The 14,259-nt window shown below is 39.4% G+C and overlaps 1 protein-coding gene across 3 annotated transcripts in view; it reads left to right on the top strand.

The window, feature by feature from the left end:
- The window catches only part of GALNS (galactosamine (N-acetyl)-6-sulfatase), a 100,755-nt gene extending 86,938 nt beyond the window's left edge, over positions 1-13,817 (top strand). For all 3 annotated transcript variants that reach the window (XM_053709287.1, XM_053710020.1, XM_053710822.1), the window contains one exon: positions 12,642-13,817. In XM_053709287.1, the coding sequence (XP_053565262.1) occupies positions 12,642-12,728 (87 nt within the window). In that variant the 3' untranslated portion in view covers positions 12,729-13,817. The remainder of the gene's footprint in view (positions 1-12,641) is intronic.
- Positions 13,818-14,259: the final 442 nt, after the last annotated feature.

Here is a 14,259-nt window from a genome sequence, read left to right as displayed (position 1 = left end):
AAGTGCTATCATACAAAATATGTTTCATCGTATAAAAGTATAAGTATAAAAATATGTATAGATGAGCCATCCTGGCTCAGACATGTTAGTGATAGCCCAAGTGCGGAGTACAGAAACTGTGATACAATGGAAACAAGCGTGAAAAACAAACAGATCACGTACTAGGTAAAATGTGTTTGATTGAGTGCCAATCAAACACTATGTTTGATTGGCACTGTTTTCTATAGACTGTAGTTTTCTGCCTTGTGCCATAATTAGAATGTCTTGGAACCCTCTTAAACGGATCGGGAGAGTCCACTTATTATTCAATTATTCAATTCAATTCACCCTAGTTTCTTTGACACTCTCTACACCCTGTATTGGTGATTTGGGCTTTTAACTATGCTTATCTCCCCTTCTTTCTTTGTATTCTGTATGTGTTTCTTTTAGGGTATGTGGTGAGCTTGGATGATGTTATATGTAGTTTTCGCTATTACATTTACCATTTCCTCTTTTCGGGGGTGACACTTCATCACTTTGCAGCTGTCTGGTAACATACTTTTGTTAGTCTTAACCCTGTCTTGGTCCCAAACCCTTGTGACATCTATAGTTTTATATATCCAGATGTATGGGGGTTATCACTTTGGCAATGATTAAGGCAGAATATGGCCAATATGGTCAATGTGATAACTACAGTTTTACCTTTCAAATATGGAATCCCTTGTCTGACTGAGTATGTGTAGGTTCTCTGACTGTGGCGGTATTTATTTACTGATGTGTGGTGTTCGATTGTACATCATTGACCCTTATATTAGTTGTACTTTAATTACATCAAGTGCTGCGCTTAGCTAACTTCATGCGCGCATGTGTATTCTAGTGCTGCAGATTGTGTATGCGACTCCATACTAATGGTCACTGTGGCAACGGTAAACAATCCCGGTGATTGGCCGATTGCCCCCCACGTGAGAGTCCTGTGCAGTTCCGGGTTCTCTACCCGGCGTTGTGTACCGATGCGGCAGTGAATGGCTCCTGAGTCTCAGCTTTATGTCTCCAATCTGGTGAGTTATTAACCAGTAGTTTGATTCTGGCCTTTAGCACCTTTGTTTTTTCTATATGGAGTATCAAATGGCAGTATGATTGATCTGTAAACCCTCATTTTACCTAGTACGTGATCTGTTTGTTTTTCACGCTTGTTTCCATTGTATCACAGTTTCTGTACTCCGCACTTGGGCTATCACTAACATGTCTGAGCCAGGATGGCTCATCTATACATATTTTTCTACTTATACTTTTATACGATGAAACATATTTTGTATGATAGCACTTGTTTGTGTATAATGTGACTCAGTGGTCACTATGGTTACCAATTTGGCGTTTTTGTTGTCTAATTGAGGGGAGGGGTTTGGGTCTACACAATGTATAAAATCACTATTGTTTGTTAAACACATTGTCTGAGGAAGGGGATTTTTGTCCTCGAAACGTCAATATTTTGCAGTAAATTATTTCACTAAAAAAGACCAGCGAGTGCAAGTTTGTTTCTTTTTTATTATATTATATATAATATGTGTGTGTATATACAGTATGTGTGTGTGTGTGTGTGTATGTATGTATATATATATATATATATATATATATATATATATATATTCAGGTGCACAACTCGCCCTGGATGCAAACTTGCTAATATGATCTCTAGACTATCCTTATATTTCTGTAGGGCTAGGACAGTGTATTTCAGAGTGAATATTTCTACAATATAGGGTGTAGATGTATGTAGCTGCCAAGCCGGTAGCTACAAAAATAACATTTTGACCTGTCAAAAAACTGAAATTGATACGACAGCTACACATATAAGGCAGAAAATTCACAAACTTGTGTTGTAAAAAACTGAGGGACACCCTCTACAGCACAAAATGTCCAACAGTCGTGTTTCTGAATCCAGTCCAAAAAAAAGTGCACATATTTTTTCATTAGAGTTAAATAGTTCTGAACGAGCTTCTGCAAATGAGCGGGTAGAAAGTTTTCACAGACCACATCTCGTACTGGGTGATGTTAATGACTATCGATAGGGATTGGTAGTGAGTGGTTGGGTGGGGGGGTAGGGGTACATTTCAGTGGGGTAATCAAGGTGATGGGACTTGTGTTTGAGGGAAAGGACCATTAAACTCGATATTTCAACAACACGTAAAGGGCCAGATTACGAGTGGAGCGCAAAATATCGCTTACGTAAGCGCGATATTTGCACTCTACTCAGAAATACCAGCACACGCAAATTTGTGCTGGTATTACAAGCTAGGTGCAATGTGAACGCAACCTCACGAGAGCGCACTTCCATATGCTCCAATGGGAGCCTCGTTCTCATGCCGTGTCTCACCTAGCGCAGCAAATTTATTTATATATATATATATATATATACACACATATGTATTTGTGTTTATATGTGTATATATATATATACACATTTTAGTAGATGAATATATATGTATATAAGCATGTACATATATATTTATAGAGAACACACAGTTCCCCATAGACCGCAGTGTAAAGGCACTTTAACCCCTCATAACTGCTTCGTGCAGTTACTTTTTTATTTTATTTTAGCAAACTACACTCTACTGTATTTTGGGGGCAATTGTGGGTACATTTAGAAAATGAACCAGAGATCTGATCTCTGGTTAATTTTCGAAGTGCTAATTGACACCGCAATCTCGCGGTAGCAATAACCAGCCACTTGTAATGGCTTGTTATTTATTGCGCACCCGTAAATGTGTGAATTTGCCTGTTTACGGACTCTCAATAAATTAGCGCTCCACTTGTAATGTAGCTCAAAATGTTTCATTACGGAAAGTGAATTGCAATATACATTCATTATTTCTTTTGCTGTAAACTAAATCTGAATTGCAGTTTGCGTTTGCTTTGTGACTGTGCAAGGAAGGGGTTAATTCTAGTATATTGCAGTCGATTGTGGTTCCATTAAAATAGCACTCGAAAGAAAAAAGCAATTATTGTAGGCTGTTGATTTAGCATGTGTACCCATGGATGACATGCGGAACAATTTTGCTACTATCTGGATTAATAAGCCCTACACTGCAAGGCTAAAAATGCAGGCAAATGCGTTGCAGGATTTTTTATTTATATTTTTTATTTTTTATTTATATATATATATACATACACGCATACACGTGCACGTGCACACACACACACACACACACACACGTGCTCTACCAGGAATGAACAACAGCTCAGTAGCTTGTTCTATAGCAAGTTACCACCTAGGAGCAGCCTCTTTTAGTCCAATTGTGCTTTTCTAGAGGAGAACTTTCCTGTCTGATTCCGCCTAACAAGGTCAGTCCAGCCCCAAAATACCAGGCAATCCTCCTCTGAATAAGGAACATGGCAACCCCAGACGATCGTTTCGCCTTCTGTGAGCTTCATCAGTGAGATGCAATTATATTCCCCCTAAGCATATGGAGGGCCTGATTTTCAAAACCTTGTCGACATGGAGAGAAATCACGCCAAATCTTTGGGATTTATTTTAGACCTTGTATTGTAAATGCAGGAGTCTCTGTTTCACATAAAGATCACTACATAGCAACAGAAATATGTCTCAAGATAAAATTTATGTTTCTAAATTATTATTTTTTCAAACGGCCTCGCCACACCAACGAGAATTTTTAGATCATCTCACTTGAGTGGCGAGGTTTTGAATATCAGGCTCTGGGCAAGGAGTCCACGTCTAAATACATAGTACATATACACACATGCATTTAAGCACCGTACCATAGGTATAATTTATAAGAAGAGTGCCAGCCCGATACAAAGGATTGGTTAAAGGGATAGTCTAGTCAAAATTAAACTTTCATGATTCAGATAGAGCAGGCAATTTTAAGCAACTTTCTAATTTACTCCTATTATCAAATTTTCTTTGTTCTATTGGTATCTTTATTTGAAAAAGAAAGAATGTAAGCATAGGAGCCTGCCCATTTTTGGTTCAGCACCTGGGTAGCACTTTTTGATTGGTGTCTAAATGTAGCCACCAATCAGCAAGCACTACCCTGGTGCTGAACCAAAAATGGGCCGGATCGCAAGCTTACATTCAAATAAAGATACCAAGAGAACAAAGAAAAATTGATAGTAGGAGGAAATTAGAAATTTGCTTAAAATTGTATGCTCTATTTGGATCATTAAAGTCCATCATTTTATTCACGCAAAAGCAGTAATGTTACGGACAAAGATCAAAAGGATCTATCCCTTTAATGTTGCTTTTCCTACCCTTTTCTCCCCATTTCCCTGTCTGTGTGTCCTGCAGCTAGAGCCAATGACGTAGAGAAAAAAAGTACCAGAGGAATATGGATAGCAATGTATGTTTGTCACTTTTCAGTTCAAAATCTTCCTTTGGATGTAATTGTCATCATGTTATCTGTCACTGTATTGGATGTATTATTGCGTTATTCTGAAAACCTAAAAAAAAAGCAATAAAATAAATTTTAAAAAAGTGCCTTGCATTTTTTTTTGGCTATTAACACCTTTGAAAAATGGGGCTGTGCTGTTACAGTAACTGTCTAAAGAACCCCCCTGGAACTGCCAATAACTCAGACACTTTTCACGATGAAAAGGACTTAAATGTTTTTTCCTCGTAAGTTTGTGTTTAGCAATATGAAGTGCAGTACAGTCACACAGAGCATTATGTTGTGCTGCCATCTTGTGGCAACTAAAGAGATTAAATGAGTAATAATACAGAAAAAAGATGAACTTAAAGGGACAGTTTATTAAAAAAAAATTCTCCCTTTTAATTTGTTCCTAATTATCCACTTTACCTGCTGGAGTGTGTTAAATTGTTTACAAGTATTTCCTTTGCTCTTATATTGGCATTTGAAATAGTTGATTTACCCTGTGTTATCCCCACCTACTCTGAAAGTTTTTGGCCTTAGGTCCAAGCTATAGATAAGCTGTGTAAACACAGCCAGCAGAATAAATTACACTCCCAGTGGGGTATAAAAGAGATAAGGTAATAACATTTTCATTTTCCATTGTTCTCTCAAAGTATTGGTCTTTTGGTTTAAAGGAACAGTCAAGTCCAAAAAAACTTTAATGATTCAGATAGGAGATTTAATTTTAAACAACTTTCCAATTTACTTTCATCACCAATTTCTCTTGTAAGGTGTATCCAGTCCACGGATCATCCATTACTTGTGGGATATTCTCATTCCCAACAGGAAGTTGCAAGAGGACACCCACAGCAGAGCTGTTATATAGCTCCTCCCCTAACTGCCATATCCAGTCATTCTCTTACAACTCTCAACACGCATGGAGGTAGTAAGAGAGAGTGGTGAAATATAGTTAGTTTTTTTATCTTCAATCAAAAGTTTGTTATTTTAAATGGTACCGGAGTTGTACTATTTTATCCCAGGCAGTAAATAGAAGAAGAATCTGCCTGAGTTTTCTATGATCTTAGCAGGTTGTAACTAAGATCCATTGCTGTTCTCACATATGTCTGAGGAGAGAGGTAACTTCAGCGGGAGAATGGCGTGCAGGTTACTCTGCTATGAGGTATGTGCAGTTACAATTTTTTCTAGAAATGGAAAATGCTAGAAAATGCTGCTGATACCGGATTAATGTAAGTTAAGCCTGAATACAGTGATTTAATAGCGACTGGTATCATGCTTACTCTCAGGGGTAATACCCTTATAAAATTGCAATATAAAACGTTTGCTGGCATGTTTAATCGTTTTTATATATGCTTTGGTGATAAAACTTTATTGGGGCCTAGTTTTTTCCACATGGCTGGCTTAAATTTTGCCTAGAAACAGTTTCCTGAGGCTTTCCACTGTTGTAGTATAAAAGTTACAGTTGTTGCAGTTAAAATTACAAACTGTGACATCCAGCTTCCCTCAGGAGTCCCCTGTATGCTATAGGACATCTCTAAAGGGCTCAAAGGCTTTCCAAAGTCGTTTATTGGGGAAGGTAGGGCCACAGCAGGCTGTGGCAGTTTGTTGTGTCTGTTAAAAAACGTCTATACCGTTTTTTTGATCCGTTTTTTGAATTAAGGGGTTAATCATCCATTTGCAAGTGTGTGCAATGCTCTGTTAACTTATTACATACACTGTAAAAATTTCGTTTGATTTACTGCCTTTTTTCACTGTTTTTCAAATTTTGACAAAATTTGTTTCTCTTAAAGGCACAGTACCGTTTTTTATATTTGCTTGTTAACTTGATTTAAAGTGTTTTCCAAGCTTGCTAGTCTCATTGCTAGTCTGTACAAACATGTCTGCCATAGAGGAAACTCCTTGTTCATTATTAGGGGAACCCCCTCTTAGAATGTGTACCAAATGTACTGATTTCACTTTAAGCAATAAAGATCATATTCTGTCTTTAAAAAATTTATCACCAGAGGAATCTGACGAGGGGGAAGTTATGCCGACTAACTCTCCCCACGTGTCAGATCCTTTGACTCCCGCTAAAATGGCGCCAAGTACATCTAGGGCGCCCATAGCGATTACTTTACAAGACATGGCGGCAGTCATGGATAATACACTGTCAGCGGTATTAGCCAGACTACCTGAATTTAGAGGTAAGCGAGATAGCTCTGGGGTTAGACGAAATGCAGAGCATACTGACGCTTTAAGAACCATGTCTGATACTGCCTCACAATATGCAGAAGCTGAGGAAGGAGAGTTTCAGTCTGTGGGTGATGTTTTCTGACTCAGGAAAGATGATGCAACCTGATTCTGATATTTCTACATTTAAATTTAAGCTTGAACACCTCCACGTGTTTCTCAGGGAGGTTTTAGCTGCTCTGAATGACTGTGATACAATTGCAGTGCCAGAGAAATTGTGTAGACTGGATAAATACTATGCAGTGCCGGTGTGTACTGATGTTTTTCCAATACCTAAAAGGTTTACAGAAATTATTAATAAGGAATGGGATAGACCAGGTGTGACGTTCTCTTCCCCTCCTATTTTTAGAAAAATGTTTCCAATAGACGCCACCACACGGGACTTATGACAGACAGTTCCTAAGGTGGAGGGAGCAGTTTCTACTTTAGCAAAGCGTACTACTATCCCTGTCGAGGACAGTTGTGCTTTTTTAGATCCAATGGATAAAAAATTAGAAGGTTACCTTAAGAAAATGTTTATTCAATAAGGTTTTATCCTACAGCCCCTTGCATGCATTGCTCCTGTCACTGCTGCTGCAGCGTTCTGGTTTGAGTCTCTGGAAAAGGCTTTACAGGTAGCGACTCCATTGGATGACATACTTGGCAAGCTTAGAGCACTTAAGCTAGCCAATTCCTTTGTTTTCTGATGCCATTGTTCATTTGACTAAACTAACGGCTAAGAATTCTGGTTTTGCTATGCAGGCGCGCAGGGCGCTATGGCTTAAATCATGGCCAGCTGACGTGACTTCAAAATCTAAGCTGCTTAACATTCCCTTCAAGGGGCAGACCCTATTCGGGCCTGGTTTGAAGGAGATTATTGCTGATATCACTGGAGGAAAAGGTCATGCCCTTCCTCAGGACAGGTCCAAATCAAGGGCCAACTTCAAGGGCATCAACTTCCTCTAATGCAAACAAGAGGGAACTTTTGCTCAGTCCAAGACGGTCTGGAGACCAAACCAGACCTGGGACAAAGGTAAGCAGGCCAAAAAGCCTGCTGCTGCCTCTAAGACAGCATGAAGGAACGGCCCCCTATCCGGTAACGGATCTAGTAGGGGGCAGACTTTCGTTCTTCGCCCAGGCGTGTGCAAGAGATGTCCAGGATCCCTGGGTGTTGGAAATTATATCCCAGGGATATCTTCTGGACTTCAAAGCTTCCCCCCCAAAAGGGAGATTTCACCTTTCACAATTCTCTGCAAACCAGATAAAGAGAGAGGCATTCTTACACTGTGTACAAGACCTCCTAGTTATGGGAGTGATCTATCCAGTTCCAAAGGAGGAACAGGGACAGGGTTTTTACTCAAATCTGTTTGTGGTTCCCAAAAATGAGGGAACCTTCAGACCAATTTTGGATCTAAAGATCTTAAACAAATTCCTCAGAGTTCCATCATTCAAGATGGAAACTATTCGTACCATCCTACCTATGATCCAGGAGGGTCAATATATGACTACATTGGATTTAAAGGATGCTTATCTTCACATTCCGATAACAAAGATCATCATCGGTTTCTCAGGTTTGCCTTTCTAGACAGGCATTACCAGTTTGTAGTTCTTCCCTTTGGATTAGCTACAGCCCCAAGAATCTTTACAAAGGTTCTAGGGTCGCTTCTGGCGGTCCTAAGGCCGCGGGGCATAGCAGTGGCCCCTTATTTAGACGACATCCTGATACAGGCGTCAAACTTCCAAATTGCCAAGTCTCATACGGACGTAGTACTGGCATTTCTGAGATCGCATGGGTGGAAAGTGAACGAGGAAAAGAGTTCTCTATCCCCACTCACAAGAGTTTCCTTCCTAGGGACTCTGATAGATTCTGTAGAAATGAAAATTTACCTGACGGAGTCCAGGTTATCAAAGCTTCTAAATTCCTGCCGTGTTCTTCATTCCATTCCGCGCCCTTCGGTGGCTCAGTGCATGGAAGTAATCGGCTTAATTGTAGCGGCAATGGACATAGTGCCGTTTGCACGCCTACATCTCAGACCGCTGCAACTATGCATGCTCAGTCAGTGGAACGGGGATTACACAGATTTGTCCCCTCTACTAAATCTGGATCAAGAGACCAGGGATTCTCTTCTCTGGTGGCTATCTCGGGTCCATCTGTCCAAAGGTATGACCTTTCGCAGGCCAGATTGGACAATTGTAACAACAGGTGCCAGCCTTCTAGGTTGGGGTGCAGTCTGGAACTCCCTGAAGGCTCAGGGATCGTGGACTCAGGAGGAGACACTCCTTCCAATAAATATTCTGGAAGAGCGATATTCAATGCTCTTCAGGCTTGGCCTCAGTTAGCAACTCTGAGGTACATCAGATTTCAGTCGGACAACATCACGACTGTGGCTTACATCAACCATCAAGGGGGAACAAGAAGTTCCCTAGCGATGTTAGAAGTCTCAAAGATAATTCGCTGGGCAGAGACTCACTCTTGCCACCTATCAGCTATCCATATCCCAGGTGTAGAGAACTGGGAGGCGGATTTTTTAAGTCGTCAGACTTTTCATCCGGGAGAGTGGGAACTCCATCCGGAGGTGTTGGCACAATTGATTCATCGTTGGGGCAAACCAGAACTGGATCTCATGGCGTCTCGCTAGAACGCCAAGCTTCCTTGTTACGGATCCAGGTCCAGGGATCCCAAGGTGACGCTAATAGATGCTCTAGCAGCGCCCTGGTCTTTCAACCTGGCTTATGTGTTTCCACCGTTTCCTCTGCTCCCTCGACTGATTGCCAAGGTCAAGCAGGAGAGAGCATCAGTGATTTTGATATCACCTGCGTGGCCACGCAGGACCTGGTATGCAGATCTGGTGGACATGTCATCCTTTTCACCATGGACTCTGCCTCTGAGACAGGACCTTCTACTTTAGGGTCCTTTCAACCATCCAAATCTAATTTCTCTGAGACTGACTGCCTGGAGATTGAACACTTGATTTTATCAAAGCGTGGCTTCTCCAAGTCAGTCATTGATACCTTAATACAGGCACGAAAGCCTGTCACCAGGAAAATTTACCATAAAATATGGCTTACATATCTTTATTGGTGTGAATCCAAGGGTTAAGATTCCCAGGATATTATCTTTTCTCCAAGATGGTTTGGAAAAAGGATTGTCAGCTAGTTCCTTAAAAGGACAGATTTCTGCTCTGTCTATTCTTTTGCACAAGCGTCTGGCAGATGTTCCAGATGTTCAGGCATTTTGTCAGGCTTTAGTTAGAATCAAGCCTGTGTTTAAACCTGTTGCTCCCCCATGGAGCTTAAATTTGGTTCTTAAGGTTCTTCAAGGAGTTCCGTTTGAACCTCTTCATTCCATAGATATCAAACTTTTATCTTGGAAAGTTCTGTTTTTGGTAGCTATTTCCTCGGCTCGTAGAGTCTCTGAGTTATCTGCTTTACAATGTGATTCTCCTTATCTGATCTTCCATACGGATAAGGTAGTCCTGCATACCAAACCTGGGTTTTTACCTAAGGTGGTATCTAACAAGAATATCAATCAAGAGATTGTTGTTCCATCCTTGTGTCCTAATCCTTCTTCAAAGAAGGAACGTCTTTTACACAATCTGGACGTGGTTCGTGCTTTAAAGTTTTACTTACAAGCTACTAAAGATTTTTGTCAAACATCCGCTTTGTTTGTTGTCTACACTGGACAGAGGAGAGGTCAAAAGGCTTCGGCAACCTCTCTTTCTTTTTGGCTAAGAAGCATAATCCGCTTAGCCTATGAGACTGCTGGCCAGCAGCCTCCTGAAAGGATTACAGCTCATTCTACTTGGGCCTTTAAAAATGAGGCTTCTGTTGAACAGATTTGCAAGGCGGCGACTTGGTCTTCGCTTCATACTTTTTCAAAATTCTACAAATTTGATACTTTTGCTTCTTCGGAGGCTATTTTTGGGAGATAGGTTTTACAGGCAGTGGTACCTTCCGTTTAAGTACCTGCCTTGTCCCTCCCTTCATCCGTGTACTTTAGCTTTGGTATTGGTATCCCACAATTAATGGATGATCCGTGGACTGGATACACCTTACAAGAGAAAACACAATTTATGCTTACCTGATAAATTTATTTCTCTTGTGGTGTATCCAGTCCACGGCCCGCCCTGTCATTTTAAGGCAGGTAATTTTTTCATTTAAACTACAGTCACCACTGCACCCTATGGTTTCTCCTTTCTCTGCGTGTTTTCTTTCAAATGACTGGATATGGCAGTTAGGGGAGGAGCTATATAACAGCTCTGCTGTGGGTGTCCTCTTGCAACTTCCTGTTGGGAATGAGAATATCCCACAAGTAATGGATGATCCGTGGACTGGATACACCACAAGAGAAATAAATTTATCAGGTAAGCATAAATTGTGTTTTTGCTTTGTTCTCTTGGTATTCTTAGTTGAAAGCTAAAGCTAGGAGGTTCATATGCTAATTTCTTAGACCTTGAAGGCCGCTCCTAATCTGAAAGCATTTTGACAGTTTTTCACCACTAGAGGGCATTAGTTCATGTGTTTCATATAGATAACATTGAGCTCACGTATGTGAAGTTACCGTGGAGTGAGCACTGATTGGCTAAAATGCAAGTCTGTCAAAAGAACTGAAATAAGGGGGCAGTCTGCTGAGGCTTAGATACAAGGTAATTGCAGAGGTAAAACATGTATTATTATAACTGTTGGTTATGCAAAACTGGGGAATTGGTAATAGAGGGAGTATCTATCTTTTTAAACAACAAAAATTCTGGTGTATATATACATAAGGTGATAAAAGTAATGAGATCTGATTATATCTACAAGCTCAACCCATTTTATTAGTTTGTGGCTTCAAAACACAAAACCAGCTAATTCATATACACAAATAAACCTTAAAAAGCAAATTCTCGTACATTTTATACTCTGCAACTGGTAAAAAAAAGTAATTGGAAACACATTAAGGGAAAAACAATCTTTTACAGTATACTGTCCCTTTAAGCCACTGGTTTTCAAACCTGTTCTCAGTCCTCCCTAACAGGCCACATTTTGAGGATATCTGAACAGAAGCACAGGTGAAATAATTAGCTGATTAGTAACCATGGTTATTTTACCTTCTCTCATCATCTATATTTTTTATACTTCCCTTCATTAATCAACTTTTATTTTCAGATGCTCTAAAGCAATACTTAAGCTCCGTTATCATATTTCTATCCTTCCAACTGCCCACATTAAAACTATGTTTTTTATTTAGGTGACATTTTCACCTCTAAGCCAATAGGCAATCAAGCCATATTGGTTAAGAGGTGAAAATGTCACCTCAATAAAAAACATAGTTTTAATGTGGGCAGTTGGAAGGTTTGAAATATGATAACGGAGTATTGCTTTAGAGCATCTGATAATAAAAATGAATGAAGGGAAGTATAAAAAATAATGGGCCAGTTTACGAGTAGAGCGGTATTTAACTCCACTAGAAGTAAGATTTTTGCGTGCGTCGGGTAGCGCTAGTTCGTATTTAGCACTTATCCCATCTGTATAAATATGTATTACAAATCATTTAAAATGACAGTAAAGTAAAAAAAAAACTTTTATTATTCAGAATTTCCGATAGAGCATCTTGTCATTTGGATAGAACATACAATTTTAATCAACTTTCCAATTTTACTTAAATTTGCTTTATTATCTTGTTATCCTTTGCTGAAGGAACATTGGCAGCTAGCTGAACACATCTAGTTAGCCAATCACAAGAGACAAATGTGTGCAGGCACCAATCTAGTGTAGGATATGTACATATTCTTTTTCAACAAGAAAACCAAGAGAACAAAGCACATTTGAAAATAGAAGTGAATTTAAAAGTGTCTTAAAATTAAATGTTCTGTCTGAAGCCTGCAAGTTTCATTGTTGACTTTCCTATCCCTTTAATATGTTTTATACTGATAATTACAGTATAAAATAAAGTCAATACTGTGTTGACAGACAGCATCCTGTAAGATTACTGTCCTATATGCAGCTGATATGAATAACTGGTTATAAACAAGTTATGGGTCAGTATCTGTGATTTACATTACAATTTTTCTTTTATTCTTACAGAATTGGTCTCCCCCTGGGTGTGAAAAGCTTGGGAAGTGCCTGACGCCACCAGAATCCAATCCTTGGAAATGTGATTGGCCTCATTAATGGAAAAGAGTGGCTGAGACGATACATTTCTACTATTGGCTGCCCAACAAGACATTTAATGGTTGTCATTACAGTCTTTAGCACAGAAAATGCACTTACTGACAACCAAAAAAGGCTTCCATGCTGCCCGGTGTAAAATGTTGTACTAACCAGCTCTATTCCCATGATGTTGTTTCTAACAAAATCCTGCAGACTGGAAGAAGTGGTTGGGTTTGTATTAAGGGAATGAGACGTTTTTAGAATAACCCCAAAGCACCAGCTTGCAATCAACCTCCTAAAATGTATGTAGCTTTAGTTTGGAAATAAGACGAAAAAAGCTTTAAAGGATTTGTATCTTGCTTGGCCCATGGCAGAAAAGAGGCAGCTTATTACTGGGCGTCCATATCTGTATCAATTTGCATTCAGATATTATTTGCAGTGAGCACTTTAGTACCTATACTGTGATGTAGTATTTATCTGGCTATTGATATATAGATTTGTTATAAGAGCCAACTATTTACAAGGCCTTGCAAATCCCTGGTACATATACAGGCAGTCCTCGGGTTACAGACATCCGACTTAAGTACAACTCGTACTTACATACAGAGAAAATAGAGCTTTATCGACAATCCTTCTTTCCAGGATAATCCAAAATACTGAAAATCCAATTGTCACAAGGACAGAAAGTGATGTGAAATTTTCTGAACAGGGGCACAGATAGCAAAACAAACTTTATCCTATGCTATCCAAAACAAAAACAAAAATGTTTGGCTAGAGTTTCACCTAAAAAAAGTGCCTGTTCCAACTTACATACAAATTCAACTTAAGAACAAACCTAAAGTCCCTATCTTGTACGTAACCCGGGGACTGCCTGTATATACAAACTATACTGCTTGCAATATATGTTATATAATGGCAATCGGTGAGTAATTGTAATTTTAAAAATGTTTTAGGTCTCAGGATAATAGTTTGTTGCTGCTTCTTAATAAAAGGTTTGGAATGTTTTTGAGTACAAGACCAGAATAATTGTTTTGTAATTTTATACCAACTGCTGCTTTAATAAGGAATGCAGATAATTGCCAAAATAAAACAATGTGCCTTGAATACAAACCAGTGATGTGTGTTATATATGGGGTTGATGACATTGCGACCTTAATAACAACTGCAAAAGTTGTTTACAACAGAATATTTCACTTTTACTGATGCTGTAGTTTGCAGAAGAAAGACATATATTTATTTATTTTTAATGACACAATGAGTCCACGGATCATCTTAATTACTAATGGGATATTCACCTCCTGGTCAGCAGATGGTGGCAAAGAGCACCACAGCAGAGCTGTTAAATATCACCTCCCCTCACTCCCAACCCAGTCATTCTCTTTGCCTGCGTTAGTGATAGGTGTTAGAAAAGATTCTTCAATCAACAGTTTATTATTTTTAAAGTGGTGCAAAATTGTGCTGCTTTGTTCTAGGGTGTAGCCGTAGTCCACATCAGTCTCTTCAGTAGGGCAGTGGTGGCTTTAGAGCCATGAGAACTGGTGGGACATAATTC

Source organism: Bombina bombina, chromosome 1, assembly GCF_027579735.1.
Source record: "Bombina bombina isolate aBomBom1 chromosome 1, aBomBom1.pri, whole genome shotgun sequence".
NCBI classification, from domain to species: Eukaryota; Metazoa; Chordata; class Amphibia; order Anura; family Bombinatoridae; genus Bombina; species Bombina bombina.
The sequence above is the reverse complement of the archived record's forward strand: the minus strand, read 5'-3'. Positions and strand labels throughout refer to the sequence as shown.